General features: G+C 52.7%; 1 protein-coding gene across 1 annotated transcript; it reads left to right on the forward strand.

The window, feature by feature from the left end:
- Window positions 1–4,867: 4,867 nt before the first annotated feature.
- On the forward strand, window positions 4,868–9,068 carry LOC144246180 (serine/threonine-protein kinase pim-1-like). Its single transcript, XM_077782639.1, has 7 exons — window positions 4,868–4,877; window positions 4,967–5,143; window positions 7,164–7,267; window positions 7,360–7,410; window positions 7,708–8,074; window positions 8,467–8,643; window positions 8,965–9,068. Exons 1-7 carry the CDS (start codon window positions 4,868–4,870, stop codon window positions 9,066–9,068), a joined length of 990 nt encoding a protein of 329 aa, XP_077638765.1.
- The last annotated feature ends 14,793 nt before the right edge of the window (window positions 9,069–23,861 follow it).

Here is a 23,861-nt window from a genome sequence, read left to right on the forward strand (position 1 = left end):
TGCGAGGCAACAGCGCATTCTCCTGCTCTCATTCCCACTGTCAGAGCAAAACTGGAACCAAGTAATCCCATTCCATCACAACCACCCTTACGCTGAAAAGGTGGAGCCCTCATCTCAGGAATGCCATTTGTGGCAGAGGTTTTCCGGGAGTGAAAGCATCCTCCCTTCCCAGAGGTATTGCAAGTTCCCCCTCTCCCCACTCCATTCCATCCATAAATTGAACACTAACAATCCAGAAATGTTATACACCACAACCCTGGGATGTATTTTTTTTCTTTAGGTAGATCTAAAGCAAGCTGGAAGTTGTTCAGCATCTTCTGCCCTCTTCAAGTGAGCATTTGTAACTTTTCTTCCTACAATAATCCAACCAAACTGCTTGGTTATTCCTTGTCCTAGATTGCAAGGCAATGTGTGTATTCTCTCTGCCACCTGTTGGAGGTGTGGCAGTTATCTTCTGTTCATTGGGCAGTTTTCTTTATCTCTTCTACAAACCAATACTCTCTCTGGGGAGAAATCTGCTGGTAATGGGCCATGGAGTGGCCCTGCATGGCTGATAAAATTATATCATCTCACTGGGAGATCTTCGGCTCAGGGGGAGGAACCAAGTATTCCTAACTGGGTATAATCAGAGATTTTGGGACACCAGGGCAACCTTTCTCCCAACTGGATTCCCGGAGGTGCAGCTTTCTTTGCCACTGGATTCCCAGAGGAAGACCAGGCCCATCTATACCACTACTGGGCCTTCAGAAGAAAACTCCACCTTTCTACAGGATCCCTGCTCCAGCAGAAGCACAGCTGGAACTGCAGGAGCACTGCAGCCACCATTTAATGGGATGCTGCCACCACCCTGACCCACAGGGTGTCAGGTCTTATTCTGACTCTCTCACTCGTTTCTTTTTGTTGAGCTTTGTCCTATTACATTTGTATTTTTGAGTTTTCCTAGTAAAGAACTGTTATGGTTTGACACGGCACAATGGCAATGCTCCCATGAAAATGTGATCCCTCCCTTGAATGCTGTGAAGTGGAATTTAGAGCAGAGCAAAATAGGCCTAAGCTTAATAACAGAAATAAAACTTTATTAAGCTACTACTACAAAAGAAAAGAGAAAGGAAAAAAAGGGAAAGAAAAAATACACAAATATCAAATGAAAACCTTGCAAAGCATTTCTCTTCCTACCACCAAACTCTAACAAACTACAGTGAGACACAATCTAGACCCCAATCAGGTTTTTACCTTCTAAACAATCGATACTCAGCCCCTTCGAGGGAGGCAGGAGTCTCTCTTGTGGCACAGACTCTTCAATACAGATCTACATCTTGTGTTTCTATGTCACACATGGCACCGCCTGGAGAAAAGTTTGCTATAGTAACCCTCTCTTTTCTATGCACAGTGCTCTCACCACCAATGCATGGATGGACAGACTGCTTTTAGGATTTTTCCTTTCAAGGATGCCCTGCCAAGAGGGAAGAAAAACAAGAGTTCAGATTCTCATTTTTTGGGACCACAGTCCCCCCTATTTTCCCATTTCCCCTAGAGCTGAGGGTTTAAAAACAGAGATCTTCTTCTCTTCTCTTTCCTTTAAGGACAGGGGGCGCCACCACAAACCCTCTAACTTTTTTCTCTGTTCACTTCTGTGTCTTCCCAGCTGAAACAGGTCTCTTGACTCACTGGCATTTTCTCAAAATACAGTCTCTCTTAAAAGAGAAGATTAGTTCAGTTTGTGGCTAACACGGAAAAGTCCAGTCAAAAGCCACTCCTTGTCCCATCTAGAATTTCTCCTTCTAACATCCCAGGGTCTAAGATGTCTCTCTTCCTCTCATTTAAACTGAGGAGGGGAAGGAAAAATTCACAAAGCTTTCATTTCTCAAGAAAGGGTTAGAAGTTCAAACTCCGCACGGATGGCTCGATGCCCAGACTCCAGCAACTCCCACGCACTGGGCACCTTGCAGCAGCTTCCCCCGCTCCTCCTTCCTCACGGTGTAATTGCTGACAAAACTGCCGCTGTCTCTTTCTCTCTCTCTCTCGGGAGAGAAACTGTGGCGGGGGGGGAACGGAGACATCTTAGATTTCTTCCACCCTTCCATCTGCAGGGGCCAGCCCGGTTCCAGTCCCTCCACCCTTCGGCCTTACCTCCGTCAGGCCATGGCCTTTCCCCTCCCCACCCAGCCACGGGCCGGGCGGGGGGGGCTGCACTACACACTAACCGGAACTAAAGAGAGCGAGTTCCCCTGGGAATTCTGCTTTTAACCCCTCTGTGTTCTTAGAGGCGTGTCCACCTTCAATTGGTTAATATCTAAATTGATCTCTTCCTTCCGGAAAAAATTCTCTTTCTGTGTCAAACCACGACACTCTACCCTTTGCTTCAGAGAACACTGATTACAAAAAAAGAAAAAAAAAATCAGTATCAAAATTACATTTAACACATTCTATATGAAACAGCAACTTATACTAAATTTCTACCCTAATTTATTTCAAAATTTAACACATGCTTTGCTTTTATTCTTCTTTGATTTCATCTTACAGCTTTTATGTTATCACTATCTTATCTTGTCTTATTTGATTTTATTTTATTTTTCCCGGTCAGGGAACCAAAAATGTCATGGTTTGACACTGGCACAATGCCAGTGTTCCCATGAAAATGTGATCCCTCCCTTGAATGCTATGAAGTGGAATTTAGAACAGAGCAAAACAGGCCTAAGCTTAATAAGAGAAAAAAAACTTTATTAGGCTACTACTACAAAAGAAAAGAGAAAGGAAAAAAGGGAAAGAAAAAATACACAAAGATCAAATTGAAACCTTGCAAAGCATTCATCTTCCTACCACCTAACTCAAACAAACTACAGTGAGACACAATCTAGACCCCAATCAGGTTTTTACCTTCTAAACAATCGATACTCAGCCCTTCGAGGGAGGCAGGAGTCTCTTGTGGCACAGACTCTTGAAGAAAATACAGCTCTACATCTTGTGTTTCTATGTGTTTCTTGTGTATCTTGTGTTTCTCTGCGGGGGGACGGAGACATCTTAGGTTTCTTCCACCCTTCCATCTGCAGGGGCCAGCCTGGTTTCAGCCCCTCCACCCTTCGGCATCACCTCCATCAGGCCATGGGCCTTCCCCTCCCCACCCAGCCACGGGCCAGGCGGGGGAGGCTGCACTGCACGCTGACCGGAACTAAAGAGAGCGAGTTCCCCTGGGAATTCTGCTTTTAACCCCTCTATATTCCCAGAGGTGTGTCCACCTTCAATTGGTTAATATCTAAATTGACCTCTTCCTTCCGGAAAAAATTCTCTTTCCGTATGAAACTACGACAAGAACTGTTATTCCCATATTTTCACCCGAGAGCCTTTTAATTTTAAAATTATAATGATTTGGAGGGAAGGGGTTTACATTTTCCGTTTCAGGGGAGGCTTCTGCCTTCTTTAGCAGACACCTGTCTTTTCAAACCCAGACACTGCTCCAAGTAGTTGTTGCTGGTAGATTTTGCTGTGCTTCCCCATTATTAACCCAATTTAAATTTAAGCCAAGTGAAATAAGTACTATTTTGCAAATATTGAGACGTCTATATTTGAAGTTCTCAACATACTACAGAGATTGGATAGGTGATTTTCAAACTCTAACAGTGATATTGACCACAGAATATCAATAAATAGGAACTATCAGACAAAAGTTTATCTAATACACACCCTCAAAAAGCCTCAATTTTCTTTTTCTTTTCTATTCTGGAAGAAACAAATTTACCAGCAATGCCATGCATCCAACAAAGTGACCCAGGCAGGCTGATGATCCTTCAGATTCCAGTTTTCAAGGGTGACTCTAGTTGGACACTGCTTGGAGCACTGCTCACACAGTGCTCATGTTAGGATGAAGTTCACAGAATAAAGTGTTTTATTAATTTGCCTTGAAGGGGCAATTTCTTCCATAAAACTTCCAAGATTTCTCCGGGAACAGAAGGGATCACGCTGTGCTGTGCAAGGCTACCATGATTTAAGAGTCCAGATTACCTTGGCATATTTAAATAACCTTGTCATTAACAGCAAAGGAGCGGTGCAATTTCCAAGGCTGCGTAAGAAAAGGATGTGTGTAGATCCAGCTCTGAAACAAAGCCCAGCTACAAGGTACTTTTGTTTGCTAGGTTTGCAGAGAGCCTTTTTCTCCTGCCCAGACCATCCTCTCCAGGATAACTGCAACAAAACCAAAACACACACTCACCAACTCAACTCAGCCAAACCTGCCAGGAAGACCAATGCATTCAGCTGCTTCTACGAAACATCAGCTTACACTTTTCTACTTTAAAAACTAACAGTATATTTACATGCAAGATTTCTTAAAAAGTGGCTATATCCAATAATTTAAAAAAAGCTTCAACATAATACCAAGCTTGTCACCAGCTGCATAGGTCATACTATCAATCCTCTTTATTTCATTCTCCTTTGAAAACAAAATTCCAAGGAGCTCTTGAAATTCATTTTTAAGAGCGCCTTTTGTATCCTTTATTCACTCTTAAAGATAACCATGGAACAAGTAACGAAATAGCTGAAGGAAAATTAGCAGTTTTTTATTTGTCCTGAACCTAAGAATTTAGAACCTTACATTTTTACAAACATGATTTTATACAAAGTATAGGCAATGAAGTTTTCCATCCCCACTAAAGAAAAGGATGTGGCCTGAACCACGGCTGCAGCACCCCCAAGGCTGTAACTGCTCTGCCAGGGGTTCTTCCATGGTCATGGCTCTCAGGTGCTCCAGCACGACCCCAGGCACAGGCACTGATGTTTCGAGGGCTACCTGCTGAGCATGGCCTAATCCACAGCCACAGAGGCTTCAGGTTTATCCCTGGCCCACAATCCCTTCTTGGGCATGGAAACAACCATGGCCACAGGTACTCTGAGAGATTCCTGCTCTGCCATGGGCTTATTCCCAGCCGCGGATGCCTGCGGGTGTCCTGCTCCTTTCTGGGCTCATCCACAGGTCACAGATCCCTCGACTGGAGCTCACACCACTGGAGTTCCAGCAGCACAGAAACAGCAGCGATGTCCTGGCCTGGTCTCATGGATGATGGGAAGGAAAAGCAGGTTCTATTTCAGGGTTTTAAGTGGAGTTTTGATCCTGTCCCTCACAGAATACACCTGGAGCAGGTGTCCAGCTGTGAGACAAACAGAGACAGGGTGTGCTGGGTGAAGAATGGTGATGTACTGGTTTTCAAGGGGATAGGATCCATTTTCTTCCCAGGGAGCGGCAAAGAGCTGGGTTTGGATTCAGCACGGGAATGTGGTGGATAGCACACGGATGGCTTGGATGTTGCTGAGTGGGGCTTGCCCTCCTCAAGGACTTTGCAGTGGCACATTGGACAATCCATGTCCCGTGCTCTGCCAACAAGGAGGTGAGACCATCAACATTCCCCTCCTCATCCCTGTGTCCTACGTAAAGCAGAATCTTCCACCCGCTCTGCTCCAGAGAGCTGGCAAGTGCCCCTAGGGAGCCCCCTCATCCCTCCTGGGGCACTGCGGAGGGCGGGGCCGAGGCAGGGCTGTGACTGCACAAAGGGGCAGAGCGCTGGCGTGAGGCAGGGCTGTGATGTCCCAGGGCTGTGCTGGCCGCAGCACTGTGACATCGCTGTGACATCACCGCGCTGTGGCTGTGTGAGACGGGCCAGCGCCCGCAGCTGCCAGTGCAGTCGCGACGGGACGTGCCGGAGCCATGGGTGACGGTGACGTCCTGCTGACCGTGCTTCTCCTGCTGCTGGCCGCCGTGGCTGTCTGGTGGGCCTTTGGCCACCGGCAACCGCGGGGCCGGCGGACACGGAGAGGGAAGTGGAGGAAGCGCCCCAGGGTCCAGCCCAGAGGCTCACGGAGGAAGCGAGGAGCCCCTGCGGCTCCCAGGTTCCCCAGGCCTCGGGCGACTCCTGGCAAGCGGCCACGTGCTCCCGCCAGCCCCCTGGGCAGCCCCTGCAGCTGCGGCCCCTGCCTGGCAGAGGCCCGGGAGCTGCAGGAACTGATGCTGCACCTCGGGGATGGCAACGGGACATGTGAGCCGCTCTACTCCGGGATGTGGCAGGCATTGTGGAAAGAACTGGAGGAGCTGCAGAACCAAGGCCACCTGCCCTACTGTGGCTTATCCAGCTCCTCCAGAAGCCTCCATCCCGTCCACAGGCTGCTCCCAGCAAGTTTCTCCATCCCTGGGAGAGCCTCAAGGCCTGCAAGGATGGCACAGCAGGGGAGAGACATCACCATCCATGCAGGAAGCTCAGGCTGTCAGAGACCCTGCATCCAGCCAGGGGCCTCTGCTATCTCTGACAGCCTGCATCCCTTGCAGAGGCTCAGTGAGACCTGTCAGTCTGCAGAAGGAGCAGAGCCCGTGGACAGGCCTCCCAGCTCCCTTGGACTCTGGGACTTCAACAACACAGGCAACATCCTGACCCTTGACGTGGCAAGGGAAAGCCCAGAAGTCCAACTGGGAGCCCAGACCGGTGCAGGGGAGCCTGCTCAGGAGCAGCTGGCGGGGCAGCAAGCGTCCTGGAGCCAGCAGTGGGCATCCCACAGCAGCCAGGACAGCCAGGACGCTCTTCTGGTTCTGCCCGCCAGCAACAGCCCCAGCCTGGTGGTGGAGACGGGCCTCCAGACAGCACGGAGGTTCCTCCATCTGCAGGAAGCTGCCCCAAGACAGCCCTCGAGTGCAGCCAAGGCCTTTCTAGTAGCAGGTGAGATCTCCCGAGGAGCTGCCTGCGGCTCCCCCGGGGCTCTGGAGGGGCGCGGCCAGGCCAGGCCAGGGCCCCTGCGAGCAGCCTAGTCGCCGGCTGTTTCCAGTGCCTCCGACGGCACGGCTTGAAAAAGCCCTGTCTGCCTTGCAGCCGCTCCTGGCATCCCCCTGTGCCAAGGCTCGGGCTGCAGCCCCGGCCGTCGTCAGGAGCAGAGCCCAGCCCACGCCGCCGGGGACAGCGACGGTGCCGCCCTGCCCCGCTGCCCCGGGGCTGCCGCAGCCGCCTGTGCGCGCTGCCCCGGCCCGGCTCTGCCGCTCGCCAGCCCGGCGGCTGCAGGGCGGTGGCCGCTGCCCGGCGCGCAGCAGGAAGCAGGTGAGAGCGCGGCGGCCGCGGGGGCCCGGCCCGCTTCACTCGCGGGCACTTGCGGGGGGTTCTGGGCGCAAGGCTGATGGCTTCTCTCGGCCGCAGGGCAACAGAGGCAGCGGCAGGAGCTGTACCTGTGGGGCCCGCAGCTGGGCAGCGGCGGCTTCAGCACCGTCTACTCGGGCATCCGCCTCTCGGACGGGAGCCCGGTGAGTGGCCGCCACGGCCGGGCGGGGCAGGAGGGGCAGCGGCGGGGAGCGGCAGGGCTGGAGCTCAGCCCTCCTCTCTCCGTGGCTCGCAGGTGGCCATCAAACGCGTGGCCCGGGAGAGCGTCCTGCAGTGGGACGAGCTGGTGAGCGAACGGGGCCAGCGGGACAGAGCGGGGCGTGGCGGGCAGGGAGAATCCCGGGGCGGGCTCAGCGTGCGGAGCCGCAGCCCCGCGGGCCTGGGCACACCGGAGAGCGGAGCTGGGGCCGGGCAGCGGCACCCCCGAGCATCCCCCGGGCGGGAGGAAGCGCAAGCGCCTGGGAGGCTGCGCCAGGGGGCACTGGGGCATCCCGGGCAGGGCGCAGCGCAGCCCCAGGGCTGCTGCAGCAGCAGCAGCAGCAGCAGCAGGCTGCTGCAGGCACTGACTTTCTCCTGCTCACAGCCGGACGGCACCCGCGTGCCCTTGGAGGTGGTGCTCATGGAGAGGGTGGGCTCTGGCTGCCAGAATATCATCCAGCTCCTCGATTGGTTTGAGCTGCCTGACAGCTTCTTGCTGGTCCTGGAGCGTCCGGAGGCATCGCAGGATCTCCTGCAGTTCCTGCAGGAGCAGGGCTGCCTGTGCGAGGAGCAGGCGCGCTGGCTTTTCTGCCAGGTGCTGGAGGCCGTGCGGCACTGCACCGCCTGCGGCGTCCTGCACCGGGACATCAAGCCAGAGAACCTCCTGGTGAACCCGGAGAGCGGCCACCTGAAGCTCATTGACTTCGGCTGCGGCACCTTCCTCCAGGAGCGGGCCTTCACGGGCTTTGCCGGTGAGCCCATGGCCTGGGCCCTGCTCCCGGTGCCAGGCACCGCACGGCCCCGTTCCCTCCTGGGCTGCGGGCTGCGTCCTTCAGCCGGCCGCCTTTAGGAACGGGGCGGATGCCGAGCCCCAGGAGCTGGCTGCTGGCCCTGCCAACAGAGGGGGGGCAAAAGCGGCTCCCGGCCCCTGGGCTCAGCGGGCCCACGATGGCCTGGGCTGCTCCGCTGGCCTTCTTGGCCTTGCGGAATGGTTTCGTGCCTTTGGCCAGCTGGCTGGGGGACGCGGGGTGGCCTCGGGGGGAAGCTGTGGCCATGGCTGCAGCCCCTGCCTCGGCCAGGAGGCCGGCGCCAGGCTCTGGAAGGCAGCAGCCTGCGCCCGGCCAGCGCCGCCTGTCTCCCCTAGGAACGCGCGTGTACAGCCCGCCCGAGTGGATCTGGCTCGGCTGCTACCACGGCCACGCGGCCACCATCTGGTCCCTGGGCGTGCTGCTGTACGTCATGGTCTGCGGGAGCCTCCCCTTCCAGGATGAGCCTGACATCGTGCTGGGCAAGCTCATCTTCCGGCAGCAGCTCTCTCCAGGTGGGTGTCCGGCCTCAAGCCGGCGGGCTTTGGCAGCTGGCGGCGCGCAGCTCGGCGCGGCCCTCACCAGCTCCGCGGGACGTGGATCTGCCCTCCAGGGCCGGCCGCAGGAGGGGCCCGTGCCGACGGGGTCAGCACGGCACGGGCGGCTGGAGGAGGCGGCCGTGTCCCGCCGTGCCGCTCTCCCGCGTGGGGCAGAGCCGGTCGGGAGCCCGGCACGGCCCAGAGCCCGGCACAACATGGCCCGGGCCCCGCGGGCGACGGGGGCAGCTGGGCAGGAGACTCTGCCGGTGACCGGCGCTTTCTGCCTTCTCTCCCCAGAGCTCCAGCACCTGATCCGATGGTGTTTGGCCAAGCACCCTGCGGACAGGCCGGAGCTGGAGGAGATCTCATGCCACCCTTGGGTGCAGGGCCGGCACTTTTGATGCCTTGCCGGAGCCTCTGCAGCACCCACTTTCCAAGTTCCACGCAGGACTGGGAACCCGAAAAATAAAACAGCAAACCCATTGTGGTGTGTCAAGGGGCTGGTTCTTTTCAGCAACTTCAGCTAAAGAAACGTCTTGGGAAAAGGGGGAATCAGAGTGCTGCCTTCAGACTTTGTCAAGCTTTCCATGCCTGCCCTCCCGGCTGGTTCTTTATATCTTCAAGCTCAGGCCCTAGTGCGGGCAGGAGGGGCTTTGCCCAGCCAAGAAATTCAGCAGCGCAACAACAGCTGCCCTTGCAAAGTGGCAGGGCTTCTTGGTGTCTCTTGAAGCGACACACAGGTCCATGTGTGAATTCCAAGGGTTATTTGGTTTCCGGGACAGAGACGTTCCTCTCTTAGCAGAACTCTGAGGAGAGCCAGAAGCTACAAAATATCATTTCAGGTTGAGCCCTGCTGAGCTCTTTTTTATTTCTTCCTATGAAATGGGAGGCAGGGCTAGGCACTTGACCAGCTTGGTCTGCATCATCCTAAGTCATGTGCATGGAGCCCACAGGAAATGTTGAGATGCCAGAGTCATTCCCACAGTGCTGGTCTCATTTTACCCCCCAAAAATATCTTCTGCTGCCTTAAAAACAACCGATGGTAATGGAAAGCGCAGTAACCAGTCACAGGAAAGCACCCAGCTGCCCGCCTGTGGCAGGTTCCATCTACTAAACCTGTGCCACCTTCAGAAAATAGTGTGGCTGCCTCTGCGAGGCAACAGCGCATTCTCCTGCTCTCATTCCCACTGTCAGAGCAAAACTGGAACCAAGTAATCCCATTCCATCACAACCACCCTTACGCTGAAAAGGTGGAGCCCTGATCTCAGGAATGCCATTTGTGGCAGAGGTTTTCCGGGAGTGAAAGCATCCTCCCTTCCCAGAGGTATTGCAAGTTCCCCCTCTCCCCACTCCATTCCATCCATAAATTGAACACTAACAATCCAGAAATGTTATACACCACAACCCTGGGATGTATTTTTTTTCTTTAGGTAGATCTAAAGCAAGCTGGAAGTTGTTCAGCATCTTCTGCCCTCTTCAAGTGAGCATTTGTAACTTTTCTTCCTACAATAATCCAACCAAACTGCTTGGTTATTCCTTGTCCTAGATTGCAAGGCAATGTGTGTATTCTCTCTGCCACCTGTTGGAGGTGTGGCAGTTATCTTCTGTTCATTGGGCAGTTTTCTTTATCTCTTCTACAAACCAATACTCTCTCTGGGGAGAAATCTGCTGGTAATGGGCCATGGAGTGGCCCTGCATGGCTGATAAAATTATATCATCTCACTGGGAGATCTTCGGCTCAGGGGGAGGAACCAAGTATTCCTAACTGGGTATAATCAGAGATTTTGGGACACCAGGGCAACCTTTCTCCCAACTGGATTCCCGGAGGTGCAGCTTTCTTTGCCACTGGATTCCCAGAGGAAGACCAGGCCCATCTATACCACTACTGGGCCTTCAGAAGAAAACTCCACCTTTCTACAGGATCCCTGCTCCAGCAGAAGCACAGCTGGAACTGCAGGAGCACTGCAGCCACCATTTAATGGGATGCTGCCACCACCCTGACCCACAGGGTGTCAGGTCTTATTCTGACTCTCTCACTCGTTTCTTTTTGTTGAGCTTTGTCCTATTACATTTGTATTTTTGAGTTTTCCTAGTAAAGAACTGTTATGGTTTGACACGGCACAATGGCAATGCTCCCATGAAAATGTGATCCCTCCCTTGAATGCTGTGAAGTGGAATTTAGAGCAGAGCAAAATAGGCCTAAGCTTAATAACAGAAATAAAACTTTATTAAGCTACTACTACAAAAGAAAAGAGAAAGGAAAAAAAGGGAAAGAAAAAATACACAAATATCAAATGAAAACTTGCAAAGCATTTCTCTTCCTACCACCAAACTCTAACAAACTACAGTGAGACACAATCTAGACCCCAATCAGGTTTTTACCTTCTAAACAATCGATACTCAGCCCCTTCGAGGGAGGCAGGAGTCTCTCTTGTGGCACAGACTCTTCAATACAGATCTACATCTTGTGTTTCTATGTCACACATGGCACCGCCTGGAGAAAAGTTTGCTATAGTGACCTTCTCTTTTCTATGCACAGTGCTCTCACCACCAATGCATGGATGGACAGACTGCTTTTAGGATTTTTCCTTTCAAGGATGCCCTGCCAAGAGGGAAGAAAAACAAGAGTTCAGTTTCTCATTTTTTGGGACCACAGTCCCCCCTATTTTCCCATTTCCCCTAGAGCTGAGGGTTTAAAAACAGAGATCTTCTTCTCTTCTCTTTCCTTTAAGGACAGGGGGCGCCACCACAAACCCTCTAACTTTTTTCTCTGTTCACTTCTGTGTCTTCCCAGCTGAAACAGGTCTCTTGACTCACTGGCATTTTCTCAAAATACAGTCTCTCTTAAAAGAGAAGATTAGTTCAGTTTGTGGCTAACACGGAAAAGTCCAGTCAAAAGCCACTCCTTGTCCCCCTCCCATCTAGAATTTCTCCTTCTAACATCCCAGGGTCTAAGATGTCTCTCTTCCTCTCATTTAAACTGAGGAGGGGAAGGAAAAATTCACAAAGCTTTCATTTCTCAAGAAAGGGTTAAAAGTTCAAACTCCGCACGGATGGCTCGATGCCCAGACTCCAGCAACTCCCATGCACTGGGCACCTTGCAGCAGCTTCCCCCGCTCCTCCTTCCTCACGGTGTAATTGCTGACAAAACTGCCGATGTCTCTTTCTCTCTCTCTCTCGGGAGAGAAACTCTGGGGGGGGGAACGGAGACATCTTAGATTTCTTCCACCCTTCCATCTGCAGGGGCCAGCCCGGTTCCAGTCCCTCCACCCTTCGGCCTTACCTCCGTCAGGCCATGGCCTTTCCCCTCCCCACCCAGCCACGGGCCGGGCGGGGGAGGCTGCACTACACACTGACCAGAACTAAAGAGAGCGAGTTCCCCTGGGAATTCTGCTTTTAACCCCTCTGTGTTCTTAGAGGCGTGTCCACCTTCAATTGGTTAATATCTAAATTGATCTCTTCCTTCCGGAAAAAATTCTCTTTCTGTGTCAAACCACGACACTCTACCCTTTGCTTCAGAGAACACTGATTACAAAAAAAGAAAAAAAAAATCAGTATCAAAATTACATTTAACACATTCTATATGAAACAGCAACTTATACTAAATTTCTACCCTAATTTATTTCAAAATTTAACACATGCTTTGCTTTTATTCTTCTTTGATTTCATCTTACAGCTTTTATGTTATCACTATCTTATCTTGTCTTATATGATTTTATTTTATTTTTCCCGGTCAGGGAACCAAAAATGTCATGGTTTGACACTGGCACAATGCCAGTGTTCCCATGAAAATGTGATCCCTCCCTTGAATGCTATGAAGTGGAATTTAGAACAGAGCAAAACAGGCCTAAGCTTAATAAGAGAAAAAAAACTTTATTAGGCTACTACTACAAAAGAAAAGAGAAAGGAAAAAAGGGAAAGAAAAAATACACAAAGATCAAATTGAAACCTTGCAAAGCATTCATCTTCCTACCACCTAACTCAAACAAACTACAGTGAGACACAATCTAGACCCCAATCAGGTTTTTACCTTCTAAACAATCGATACTCAGCCCTTCGAGGGAGGCAGGAGTCTCTTGTGGCACAGACTCTTGAAGAAAATACAGCTCTACATCTTGTGTTTCTATGTGTTTCTTGTGTATCTTGTGTTTCTCTGCGGGGGGACGGAGACATCTTAGGTTTCTTCCACCCTTCCATCTGCAGGGGCCAGCCTGGTTTCAGTCCCTCCACCCTTCGGCCTCACCTCCATCAGGCCATGGGCCTTCCCCTCCCCACCCAGCCACGGGCCAGGCGGGGGAGGCTGCACTGCACGCTGACCGGAACTAAAGAGAGCGAGTTCCCCTGGGAATTCTGCTTTTAACCCCTCTATATTCCCAGAGGTGTGTCCACCTTCAATTGGTTAATATCTAAATTGACCTCTTCCTTCCGGAAAAAATTCTCTTTCCGTATGAAACTACGACAAGAACTGTTATTCCCATATTTTCACCCGAGAGCCTTTTAATTTTAAAATTATAATGATTTGGAGGGAAGGGGTTTACATTTTCCGTTTCAGGGGAGGCTTCTGCCTTCTTTAGCAGACACCTGTCTTTTCAAACCCAGACACTGCTCCAAGTAGTTGTTGCTGGTAGATTTTGCTGTGCTTCCCCATTATTAACCCAATTTAAATTTAAGCCAAGTGAAATAAGTACTATTTTGCAAATATTGAAACGTCTATATTTGAAGTTCTCAACATACTACAGAGATTGGATAGGTGATTTTCAAACTCTAACAGTGATATTGACCACAGAATATCAATAAATAGGAACTATCAGACAAAAGTTTATCTAATACACACCCTCAAAAAGCCTCAATTTTCTTTTTCTTTTCTATTCTGGAAGAAACAAATTTACCAGCAATGCCATGCATCCAACAAAGTGACCCAGGCAGGCTGATGATCCTTCAGATTCCAGTTTTCAAGGGTGACTCTAGTTGGACACTGCTTGGAGCACTGCTCACACAGTGCTCATGTTAGGATGAAGTTCACAGAATAAAGTGTTTTATTAATTTGCCTTGAAGGGGCAATTTCTTCCATAAAACTTCCAAGATTTCTCCGGGAACAGAAGGGATCACGCTGTGCTGTGCAAGGCTACCATGATTTAAGAGTCCAGATTACCTTGGCATATTTAAATAACCTTGTCATTAACAGCAAAGGAGCGGTGCAATTTCCAAGGCTGCGTAAGAAAAGGATGTGTGTAGATCCAGCTCTGAAACAAAGCCCAGCTACAAGGTACTTTTGTTTGCTAGGTTTGCAGAGAGCCTTTTTCTCCTGCCCAGACCATCCTCTCCAGGATAACTGCAACAAAACCAAAACACACACTCACCAACTCAACTCAGCCAAACCTGCCAGGAAGACCAATGCATTCAGCTGCTTCTACGAAATATCAGCTTACACTTTTCTACTTTAAAAACTAACAGTATAAATATACATGCAAGATTTCTTAAAAAGTGGCTATATCCAATAATTTAAAAAAAGCTTAAACATAATGCCAAGCTTGTCACCAGCTGCATAGGTCATACTATCAATCCTCTTTATTTCATTCTCCTTTGAAAACAAAATTCCAAAGAGCTCTTGAAATTAATTTTTAAGAGCGCCTTTTGTATCCTTTATTCACTCTTAAAGATAACCATGGAACAAGTAACGAAATAGCTGAAGGAAAATTAGCAGTGTTTTATTTCTCCTGAACCTAAGAATTTAGAACCTTACATTTTTACAAACATGATTTTATACAAAGTATAGGCAATGAAGTTTTCCATCCCCACTAAAGAAATGGATTTGGCCTGAACCACGGCTGCAGCACCCCCAAGGCTGTAACTGCTCTGCCAAAGGTTCTTCCATGGTCATGGCTCTCAGGTGCTCCAGCACGACCCCAGGCACAGGCACTGATGTTTCGAGGGCTACCTGATGAGCATGGCCTAATCCACAGCCACAGAGGCTTCAGGTTTATCCCTGGGCCACAATCCCTTCTTGGCCATGGAAACAACCATGGCCACAGGTACTCTGAGAGATTCCTGCTCTGCCATGGGCTTATTCCCAGCCGCGGATGCCTGCGGGTGTCCTGCTCTTTTCTGGGCTCATCCACAGGTCAAAGATCCCTCGACTGGAGCTCACACCACTGGAGTTCCAGCAGCACAGAAACAGCAGCGATGTCCTGGCCTGGTCTCATGGATGATGGGAAGGAAAAGCAGGTTCTATTTCAGGGTTTTAAGTGGAGTTTTGATCCTGTCCCTCACAGAATACACCTGGAGCAGGTGTCCAGCTGTGTGACACACAGAAAGGGTGTGCTGGGTGAAGAATGGGCAGATGTACTGGCTTCAGTAGGATAGGATCCATTTTCTTCCCAGGGAGCGGCAAAGAGCTGGGTTTGGATTCAGGACGGGAATGTGGTGGATAGCACACAGATGTCTTGGATGTTGCTGAGTGGGGCTTGCCCTCCTCAAGGACTTTGCAGTGTCACATTGGACAATCCATGTCCCGTGCTCTGCCAGCAAGGAGGTGAGACCATCAACATTCCCCTCCTCATCCCTGTGTCCTACGTAAAGAAGAATCTTCCACCCGCTCTGCTCCAGAGAGCTGGCAAGTGCCCCTGGGGAGCCCCCTCATCCCTCCTGGGGCACTGCGGAGGGCGGGGCCGAGGCAGGGCTGTGACTGCACAAAGGGGCAGAGCGTCGGCGTGAGGCAGGGCTGTGATGTCCCAGGGCTGTGCTGGCCGCAGCACTGTGACATCGCTGTGACATCACCGCGCTGTCGCTGTGTGAGACGGGCCAGCGCCCGCAGCTGCCAGTGCAGTCGCGACGGGACGTGCCGGAGCCATGGGTGACGGTGACGTCCTGCTGACCGTGCTTCTCCTGCTGCTGGCCGCCGTGGCTGTCTGGTGGGCCTTTGGCCACCGGCAACCGCGGGGCCGGCGGACACGGAGTGGGAAGTGGAGGAAGCGCCCCAGGGTCCAGCCCAGAGGCTCACGGAGGAAGCGAGGAGCCCCTGCGGCTCCCAGGTTCCCCAGGCCTCGGGCGACTCCTGGCAAGCGGCCACGTGCTCCCGCCAGCCCCCTGGGCAGCCCCTGCAGCTGCGGCCCCTGCCTGGCAGAGGCCCGGGAGCTGCAGGAACTGATGCTGCACCTCGGGGATGGCAACGGGACACGTGAGCCACTCTACTCTGGGATGTGGCAGGCATTGTGGAAAGAACTGGAGGAGCTGCAGAACCAAGGCCACCTGCCCTGCTGTGGCTTAGCCAGCTCCTCCAGAAGCCTCCATCCCGTCCACAGGCTGCTCCCAGCAAGTTTCTCCATCCCTGGGAGAGCCTCAAGGCCTGCAAGGATGGCACAGCAGGGGAGAGACATCACCATTCATGCAGGAAACTCAGGCTGTCAGAGACCCTGCATCCAGCCAGGGGCCTCTGCTATCTCTGACAGCCTGCATCCCTTGCAGAGGCTCAGTAAGACCTGTCAGCCTGCGGAAGGAGCAGAGCCCGTGGACAGGTCTCCCAGCTCCCTTGGACTCTGGGACTTCAACAACACAGGCAACATCCTGACCCTTGACGTGGCAAGGGAAAGCGCAGAAGTCCAACTGGGAGCCCAGCCCGATGCAGGGGAGCCTGCTCTGGAGCAGCTGCTGGGGCAGCAAGCGTCCTGGAGCCAGCAGTGGGCATCCCACAGCAACCAGGACAGCCAGGACGCTCTTCTGGTTCTGCCCGCCAGCAACAGCCCCAGCCTGGTGGTGGAGACGGGCCTCCAGACAGCACGGAGGTTCCTCCATCTGCAGGAAGCTGCCCCAAGACAGCCCTCGAGTGCAGCCAAGGCCTTTCTAGTAGCAGGTGAGATCTCCCGAGGAGCTGCCTGCGGCTCCCCCGGGGCTCTGGAGGGGCGCGGCCAGGCCAGGCCAGAGCCCCTGCGAGCAGCCTAGTCGCTCGCTGTTTCCAGTGCCTCCGACGGCACGGCTTGAAAAAGCCCTGTCTGCCTTGCAGCCGCTCCTGGCATCCCCCTGTGCCAAGGCTCGGGCTGCAGCCCCGGCCGTCGTCAGGAGCAGAGCCCAGCCCACGCCGCCGGGGACAGCGACGGTGCCGCCCTGCCCCGCTGCCCCGGGGCTGCCGCAGCCGCCTGTGCGCGCTGCCCCGGCCCGGCTCTGCCGCTCGCCAGCCCGGCGGCTGCAGGGCGGTGGCCGCTGCCCGGCGCGCAGCAGGAAGCAGGTGAGAGCGCGGCGGCCGCGGGGGCCCGGCCCGCTTCACTCGCGGGCACTTGCGGGGGGTTCTGGGCGCAAGGCTGATGGCTTCTCTCGGCCGCAGGGCAACAGAGGCAGCGGCAGGAGCTGTACCTGTGGGGCCCGCAGCTGGGCAGCGGCGGCTTCAGCACCGTCTACTCGGGCATCCGCCTCTCGGACGGGAGCCCGGTGAGTGGCCGCCACGGCCGGGCGGGGCAGGAGGGGCAGCGGCGGGGAGCGGCAGGGCTGGAGCTCAGCCCTCCTCTCTCCGTGGCTCGCAGGTGGCCATCAAACGCGTGGCCCGGGAGAGCGTCCTGCAGTGGGACGAGCTGGTGAGTGAACGGGGCCAGCGGGACAGAGCGGGGCGTGGCGGGCAGGGAGAATCCCGGGGCGGGCTCAGCGTGCGGAGCCGCAGCCCCGCGGGCCTGGGCACACCGGAGAGCGGAGCTGGGGCCGGGCAGCGGCAGCCCCGAGCATCCCCCGGGCGGGAGGAAGCGCAAGCGCCTGGGAGGCTGCGCCAGGGGGCACTGGGGCATCCCGGGCAGGGCGCAGCGCAGCCCCAGGGCTGCTGCAGCAGCAGCAGCAGCAGCAGCAGGCTGCTGCAGGCACTGACTTTCTCCTGCTCACAGCCCGACGGCACCCGCGTGCCCTTGGAGGTGGTGCTCATGGAGAAGGTGGGCTCTGGCTGCCAGAATATCATCCAGCTCCTGGACTGGTTTGAGCTGCCTGATAGCTTCGTGCTGGTCCTGGAGCGTCCGGAGGCATCGCAGGATCTCCTGCAGTTCCTGCAGGAGCAGGGCTGCCTGTGCGAGGAGCAGGCGCGCTGGCTTTTCTGCCAGGTGCTGGAGGCCGTGCGGCACTGCACCGCCTGCGGCGTCCTGCACCGGGACATCAAGCCAGAGAACCTCCTGGTGAACCCGGAGAGCGGCCACCTGAAGCTCATTGACTTCGGCTGCGGCACCTTCCTCCAGGAGCGGGCCTTCACGGGCTTTGCCGGTGAGCCCATGGCCTGGGCCCTGCTCCCGGTGCCAGGCACCGCACAGCCCCGTTCCCTCCTGGGCTGCGGGCTGCGTCCTTCAGCCGGCCGCCTTTAGGAACGGGGCGGATGCCGAGCCCCAGGAGCTGGCTGCTGGCCCTGCCAACAGAGGGGGGGCAAAAGCGGCTCCCGGCCCCTGGGCTCAGCGGGCCCACGAGGGCCTGGGCTGCTCCGCTGGCCTTCTTGGCCTTGCGGAATGGTTTCGTGCCTTTGGCCAGCTGGCTGGGGGACGCGGGGTGGCCTCGGGGGGAAGCTGTGGCCACGGCTGCAGCCCCTGCCTCGGCCAGGAGGCCGGCGCCAGGCTCTGGAAGGCAGCAGCCTGCGCCCGGCCAGCGCCGCCTGTCTCCCCTAGGAACGCGCGTGTACAGCCCGCCCGAGTGGATCTGGCTCGGCTGCTACCACGGCCACGCGGCCACCATCTGGTCCCTGGGCGTGCTGCTGTACGTCATGGTCTGCGGGAGCCTCCCCTTCCAGGATGAGCCTGACATCGTGCTGGGCAAGCTCGTCTTCCGGCAGCAGCTCTCTCCAGGTGGGTGTCCGGCCTCAAGCCGGCGGGCTTTGGCAGCTGGCGGCGCGCAGCTCGGCACGGCCCTCACCAGCTCCGTGGGACGTGGATCTGCCCTCCAGGGCCGGCCGCAGGAGGGGCCCGTGCCGACGGGGTCAGCGCGGCACGGGCGGCCGGAGGAGGCGGCCGTGTCCCGCCGTGCCGCTCTCCCGCGTGGGGCAGAGCCGGTCGGGAGCCCGGCACGGCCCAGAGCCCGGCACAACATGGCCCGGGCCCCGCGGGCGACGGGGGCAGCTGGGCAGGAGACTCTGCCGGTGACCGGCGCTTTCTGCCTTCTCCCCCCAGAGCTCCAGCACCTGATCCGATGGTGTTTGGCCAAGCACCCTGCGGACAGGCCGGAGCTGGAGGAGATCTCATGCCACCCTTGGGTGCGGGGCGGACATTTTTGATGCCTTGCCGGAGCCTCTGCAGCACCAACTTAGCGAGTCCCACGCAGGACTGAGAACCCGAAAAATAAAACAGCAAACCCATTGCGGTGTGTCAAGGCTGGTCCTTGTCAGCAACTTCAGCTAAAGAAACGTCTTGGGAAAAGGGGGAATCAGAGTGATGCCTTCAGCCTTTGTCAAGCTTTCCATGCCTGCCCTCCCGGCTGGTTCTTTATATCTTCAAGCTCAGGCTGTAGTGCGGGTAGGAGGGGCTTTGTCCAGCCAAGAAATGCAGCAGTGGAACAACAGCTGCCCTTGCAAAGTGGCAGGGCTTCTTGGTGTCTCTTGAAGTGACACACAGGTCCATGTGTGCATTCCAGGGGTTATTTGGTTTCAGGGACAGAGACGTTCCTCTCTTACCAGAACTCTGAGGAGAGCCAGAAGCTACAAAATATCATTTCAGGTTGAGCCCTGCTGAACTCTTTTTTATTTCTTCCTATGAAATGGGAGGCAGGGCTAGGCACTTGACCAGCTTGGTCTGCACCATCCTAAGTCATGTGCATGGAGCCCGCAGGAAATGTTGAGATGCCAGAGTCATTCCCACAGTGCTGGTCTCATTTTAGCCCCCAAAAATATCTTCTGCTGCCTTAAAAACAACCGATGGTAATGGAAAGCGCAGTAACCAGTCACAGGAAAGCTCCCAGCTGCCTGCCTGTGGCAGGTGCCATCTACTAAACCTGTGCCACCTTCAGAAAATAGTGTGGCTGCCTCTGCGAGGCAACAGCGCATTCTCCTGCTCTCATTCCCACTGTCAGAGCAAAACTGGAACCAAGCAATCCCATTCCATCACGACCACCCTTATGCTGAAAAGGTGGAGCCCTGATCTCAGGAATGCCATTTGTGGCAGAGGTTTTCCGGGAGCGAAAGCATCCTCCCTTCCCAGAGGTATTGCAAGTTCCCCCTCTCCCCACTCCATTCCATCCATAAATTGAACACTAACAATCCAGAAATGTTATACACCACAACCCTGGGATGTATTTTTTTTCTTTAGGTAGATCTAAAGCAAGCTGGAAGTTGTTCAGCATCTTCTGCCCTCTTCAAGTGAGCATTTGTAACTTTTCTTCCTACAATAATCCAACCAAACTGCTTGGTTACTCCTTTTCCTAGATTGCAAGGCAATGTGTGTATTCTCTCTGCCACCTGTTGGAGGTGTGGCAGTTATCTTCTGTTCATTGGGCAGTTTTCTTTATCTCTTCTACAAACCAATACTCCCTCTGGGGAGAAATCTGCTGGTAATGGGCCATGGAGTGGCCCTGCATGGCTGATAAAATTATATCATCCCACTGGGAGATGTTCTGCCCAGGGGGAGGAACCAAGTATTCCTAACTGGGTATAATCAGAGATTTTGGGACACCAGGGCAGCCTTTCTCCCAACTGGATTCCCGGAGGTGCAGCTTTCTTCGCCACTGGATTCCCAGAGGAAGACCAGGCCCATCTATACCACTACTGGGCCTTCAGAAGAAAACTCCACCTTTCTACAGGATCCCTGCTCCAGCAGAAGCACAGCTGGAACTGCAGGAGCACTGCAGCCACCATTTAATGGGATGCTGCCACCACCCTGACCCACAGGGTGTCAGGTCTTATTCTGACTCTCTCACTCGTTTCTTTTTGTTGAGCTTTGTCCTATTACATTTGTATTTTTGAGTTTTCCTAGTAAAGAACTGTTATGGTTTGACACTGGCACAATGTCAATGCTCCCATGAAAATGTGATCCCTCCCTTGAATGCTGTGAAGTGGAATTTAGAGCAGAGCAAAACAGGCCTAAGCTTAATAACAGAAATAAAACTTTATTAAGCTACTACTACAAAAGAAAAGAGAAAGGAAAAAAAGGAAAGAAAAAATACACAAAGATGAAATTAAAACTTTGCAAAGCATTCCTCTTCCTACTACCCAACTCTAACAAACTACAGTGAGACACAATCTAGACCCCAATCAGGTTTTTTACCTTCTAAACGATCGATACTCAGCCCCTTCGAGGGAGGCAGGAGCCTCTCTTGTGGCACAGACTCTTGAAGAAAATACAGATCTACATCTTGTGTTTCTATGTCACACATGGCACCGCCCGGAGAAAAGTTTGCTTTAGTGACCTTCTCTTTTCTATGCAGAGTGCTCTCTCCACCAATGCATGGATGGACAGACTGCTTTTAGGATATTTCCTTTCAAGGATGCCCTGCCAAGAGGGGAGAAAAACAACAGTTCAGTTTTTCATTGTTTGGGACCACAGTCCCCCCTATTTTCCCATTTCCCCTAGAGCTGAGGGTTTAAAAACAGAGATCTTCTTCTCTTCTCTTTCCTTTAAAGACAGGGGGCGCCACCACAAACCCTCTAACTTTTTTCTCTGTTCACTTCTGTGTCTTCCCAGCTGAAGCAGGTCTCTTGACTCACTGGCATTTTCTCAAAATACAGTCTTTCTTAAAAGAGAAGATTAGTTCAGTTTGTGGCTAACACGGAAAAGTCCAGTCAAAAGCCACTCCTTGTCCGCCTCCCATCTAGAATTTCTCCTTCTAACATCCCAGGGTCCAAGGTGTCCCTCTTCCTCTATTTCAAACCGAGGAGGGGAAGGAAAAATTCACAAAGCTTTCATTTCTCAAGAAAGGGTTAAAAGTTCAAACTCCGCACGGATGGCTCGATGCCCAGACTCCGGCAACTCCCACGAACTGGGCACCTTGCAGCAGCTCCCCCCGCTCCTCCTTCCTCACAGTGGAATTGCTGACAAAACTGCCGATGTCTCTTTCTCTCTCTCTCTCGGGAGAGAAACTCTGGGGGGGGGAACGGAGACATCTTAGATTTCTTCCACCCTTCCATCTGCAGGGGCCAGCCCGGTTCCAGTCCCTCCACCCTTCGGCCTTACCTCCGTAAGGCCATGGGCCTTTCCCTCCCCACCCAGCCACGGGCCGGGCGGGGGAGGCTGCACTACACACTAACCAGAACTAAAGAGAGCGAGTTCCCCTGGGAATTCTGCTTTTAACCCCTCTGTGTTCTCAGAGGCGTGTCCACCTTCAATTGGTTAATATCTAAATTGATCTCTTCCTTCCGGAAAAAATTCTCTTTCTGTGTCAAACCACGACACTCTACCCTTTGCTTCAGAGAACACTGATTACACAAAAATAAAAAAAAAATCAGTATCAAAATTACATTTAACACATTCTATATGAAACAGCAACTTATACTAAATTTCTACCCTAATTTATTTCAAAATTTAACACATGCTTTGCTTTTATTCTTCTTTGATTTCATCTTACAGCTTTTATGTTATCACTATCTTATCTTGTCTTATATGATTTTATTTTATTTTTCCCGGTCAGGGAACCAAAAATGTCATGGTTTGACACTGGCACAATGCCAGTGCTCCCATGAAAATGTGATCCCTCCCTTGAATGCTGTGAAGTAGAATTTAGAGCAGAGCAAAATAGGCCTAAGCTTAATAACAGAAAAAAAACTTTATTAAGCTACTACTACAAAAGAAAAGAGAAAGGAAAAAAGGGAAAGAAAAAATACACAAAGATCAAATTGAAACCTTGCAAAGCAGTCATCTTCCTACCACCTAACTCTAACAAACTACAGTGAGACACAATCTAGACCCCAATCAGGTTTTTACCTTCTAAACAATCGATACTCAGCCCTTCGAGGGAGGCAGGAGTCTCTTGTGGCACAGACTCTTGAAGAAAATACAGCTCTACATTTTGTGTTTCTATGTATTTCTTGTGTATCTTGTGTTTCTATGGGGGGGGGGGGCGGGGGGGGACGGAGACATCTTAGATTTCTTCCACCCTTCCATCTGCATGGGCCAGCCCGGTTTCAGTCCCTCCACCCTTCGGCCTCACCTCCATCAGGCCATGGGCTTTCCCCTCCCCGCCCAGCCACGGGCCGGGCGGGGGAGGCTGCACTGCACGCTGACCGGAACTAAAGAGAGCGAGTTCCCCTGGGAATTCTGCTTTTAACCCCTCTATATTCCCAGAGGTGTGTCCACCTTCAATTGGTTAATATCTAAATTGACCTCTTCCTTCCGGAAAAAATTCTCTTTCCGTATGAAACTACGACAAGAACTGTTATTCCCATATTTTCACCCGAGAGCCTTTTAATTTTAAAATTATTATGATTTGGATGGAAGGGGTTTACATTTTCCGTTTCAGGGGAGGCTTCTGCCTTCTTTAGCAGACACCTGTCTTTTCAAACCCAGACACTGCTCCAAGTAGTTGTTGCTGGTAGATTTTGCTGTGCTTCCCCATTATTAACCCAATTTAAATTTAAGCCAAGTGAAATAAGTACTATTTTGCAAATATTGAAACGTCTATATTTGAAGTTCTCAACATACTACAGAGATTGGATAGGTGATTTTCAAACTCTAACGGTGATATTGACCACAGAATATCAATAAATAGGAACTATCAGACAAAAGTTTATCTAATACACACCCTCAAAAAGCCTCAATTTTCTTTTTCTTTTCTATTCTGGAAGAAACAAATTTACCAGCAATGCCATGCATCCAACAAAGTGACCCAGGCAGGCTGATGATCCTTCAGATTCCAGTTTTCAAGGGTGACTCTAGTTGGACACTGCTTGGAGCACTGCTCACACAGTGCTCATGTTAGGATGAAGTTCACAGAATAAAGTGTTTTATTAATTTGCCTTGAAGGGGCAATTTCTTCCATAAAACTTCCAAGATTTCTCCGGGAACAGAAGGGATCACGCTGTGCTGTGCAAGGCTACCATGATTTAAGAGTCCAGATTACCTTGGCATATTTAAATAACCTTGTCATTAACAGCAAAGGAGCGGTGCAATTTCCAAGGCTGCGTAAGAAAAGGATGTGTGTAGATCCAGCTCTGAAACAAAGCCCAGCTACAAGGTACTTTTGTTTGCTAGGTTTGCAGAGAGCCTTTTTCTCCTGCCCAGACCATCCTCTCCAGGATAACTGCAACAAAACCAAAACACACA

This window comes from Lonchura striata, chromosome 4, assembly GCF_046129695.1.
Source record: "Lonchura striata isolate bLonStr1 chromosome 4, bLonStr1.mat, whole genome shotgun sequence".
Lineage (NCBI taxonomy): Eukaryota > Metazoa > Chordata > Aves > Passeriformes > Estrildidae > Lonchura > Lonchura striata.

Bases quoted from the DNA above. Each gene is read 5' to 3' on its own strand.
- LOC144246180 (XM_077782639.1), top strand. The intron at 8,075-8,466 runs GTGAGCCCATGG...TGTCTCCCCTAG, and splicing joins GGCCTTCACGGGCTTTGCCG to GAACGCGCGTGTACAGCCCG. The intron at 8,644-8,964 runs GTGGGTGTCCGG...TTCTCTCCCCAG, and splicing joins CCGGCAGCAGCTCTCTCCAG to AGCTCCAGCACCTGATCCGA.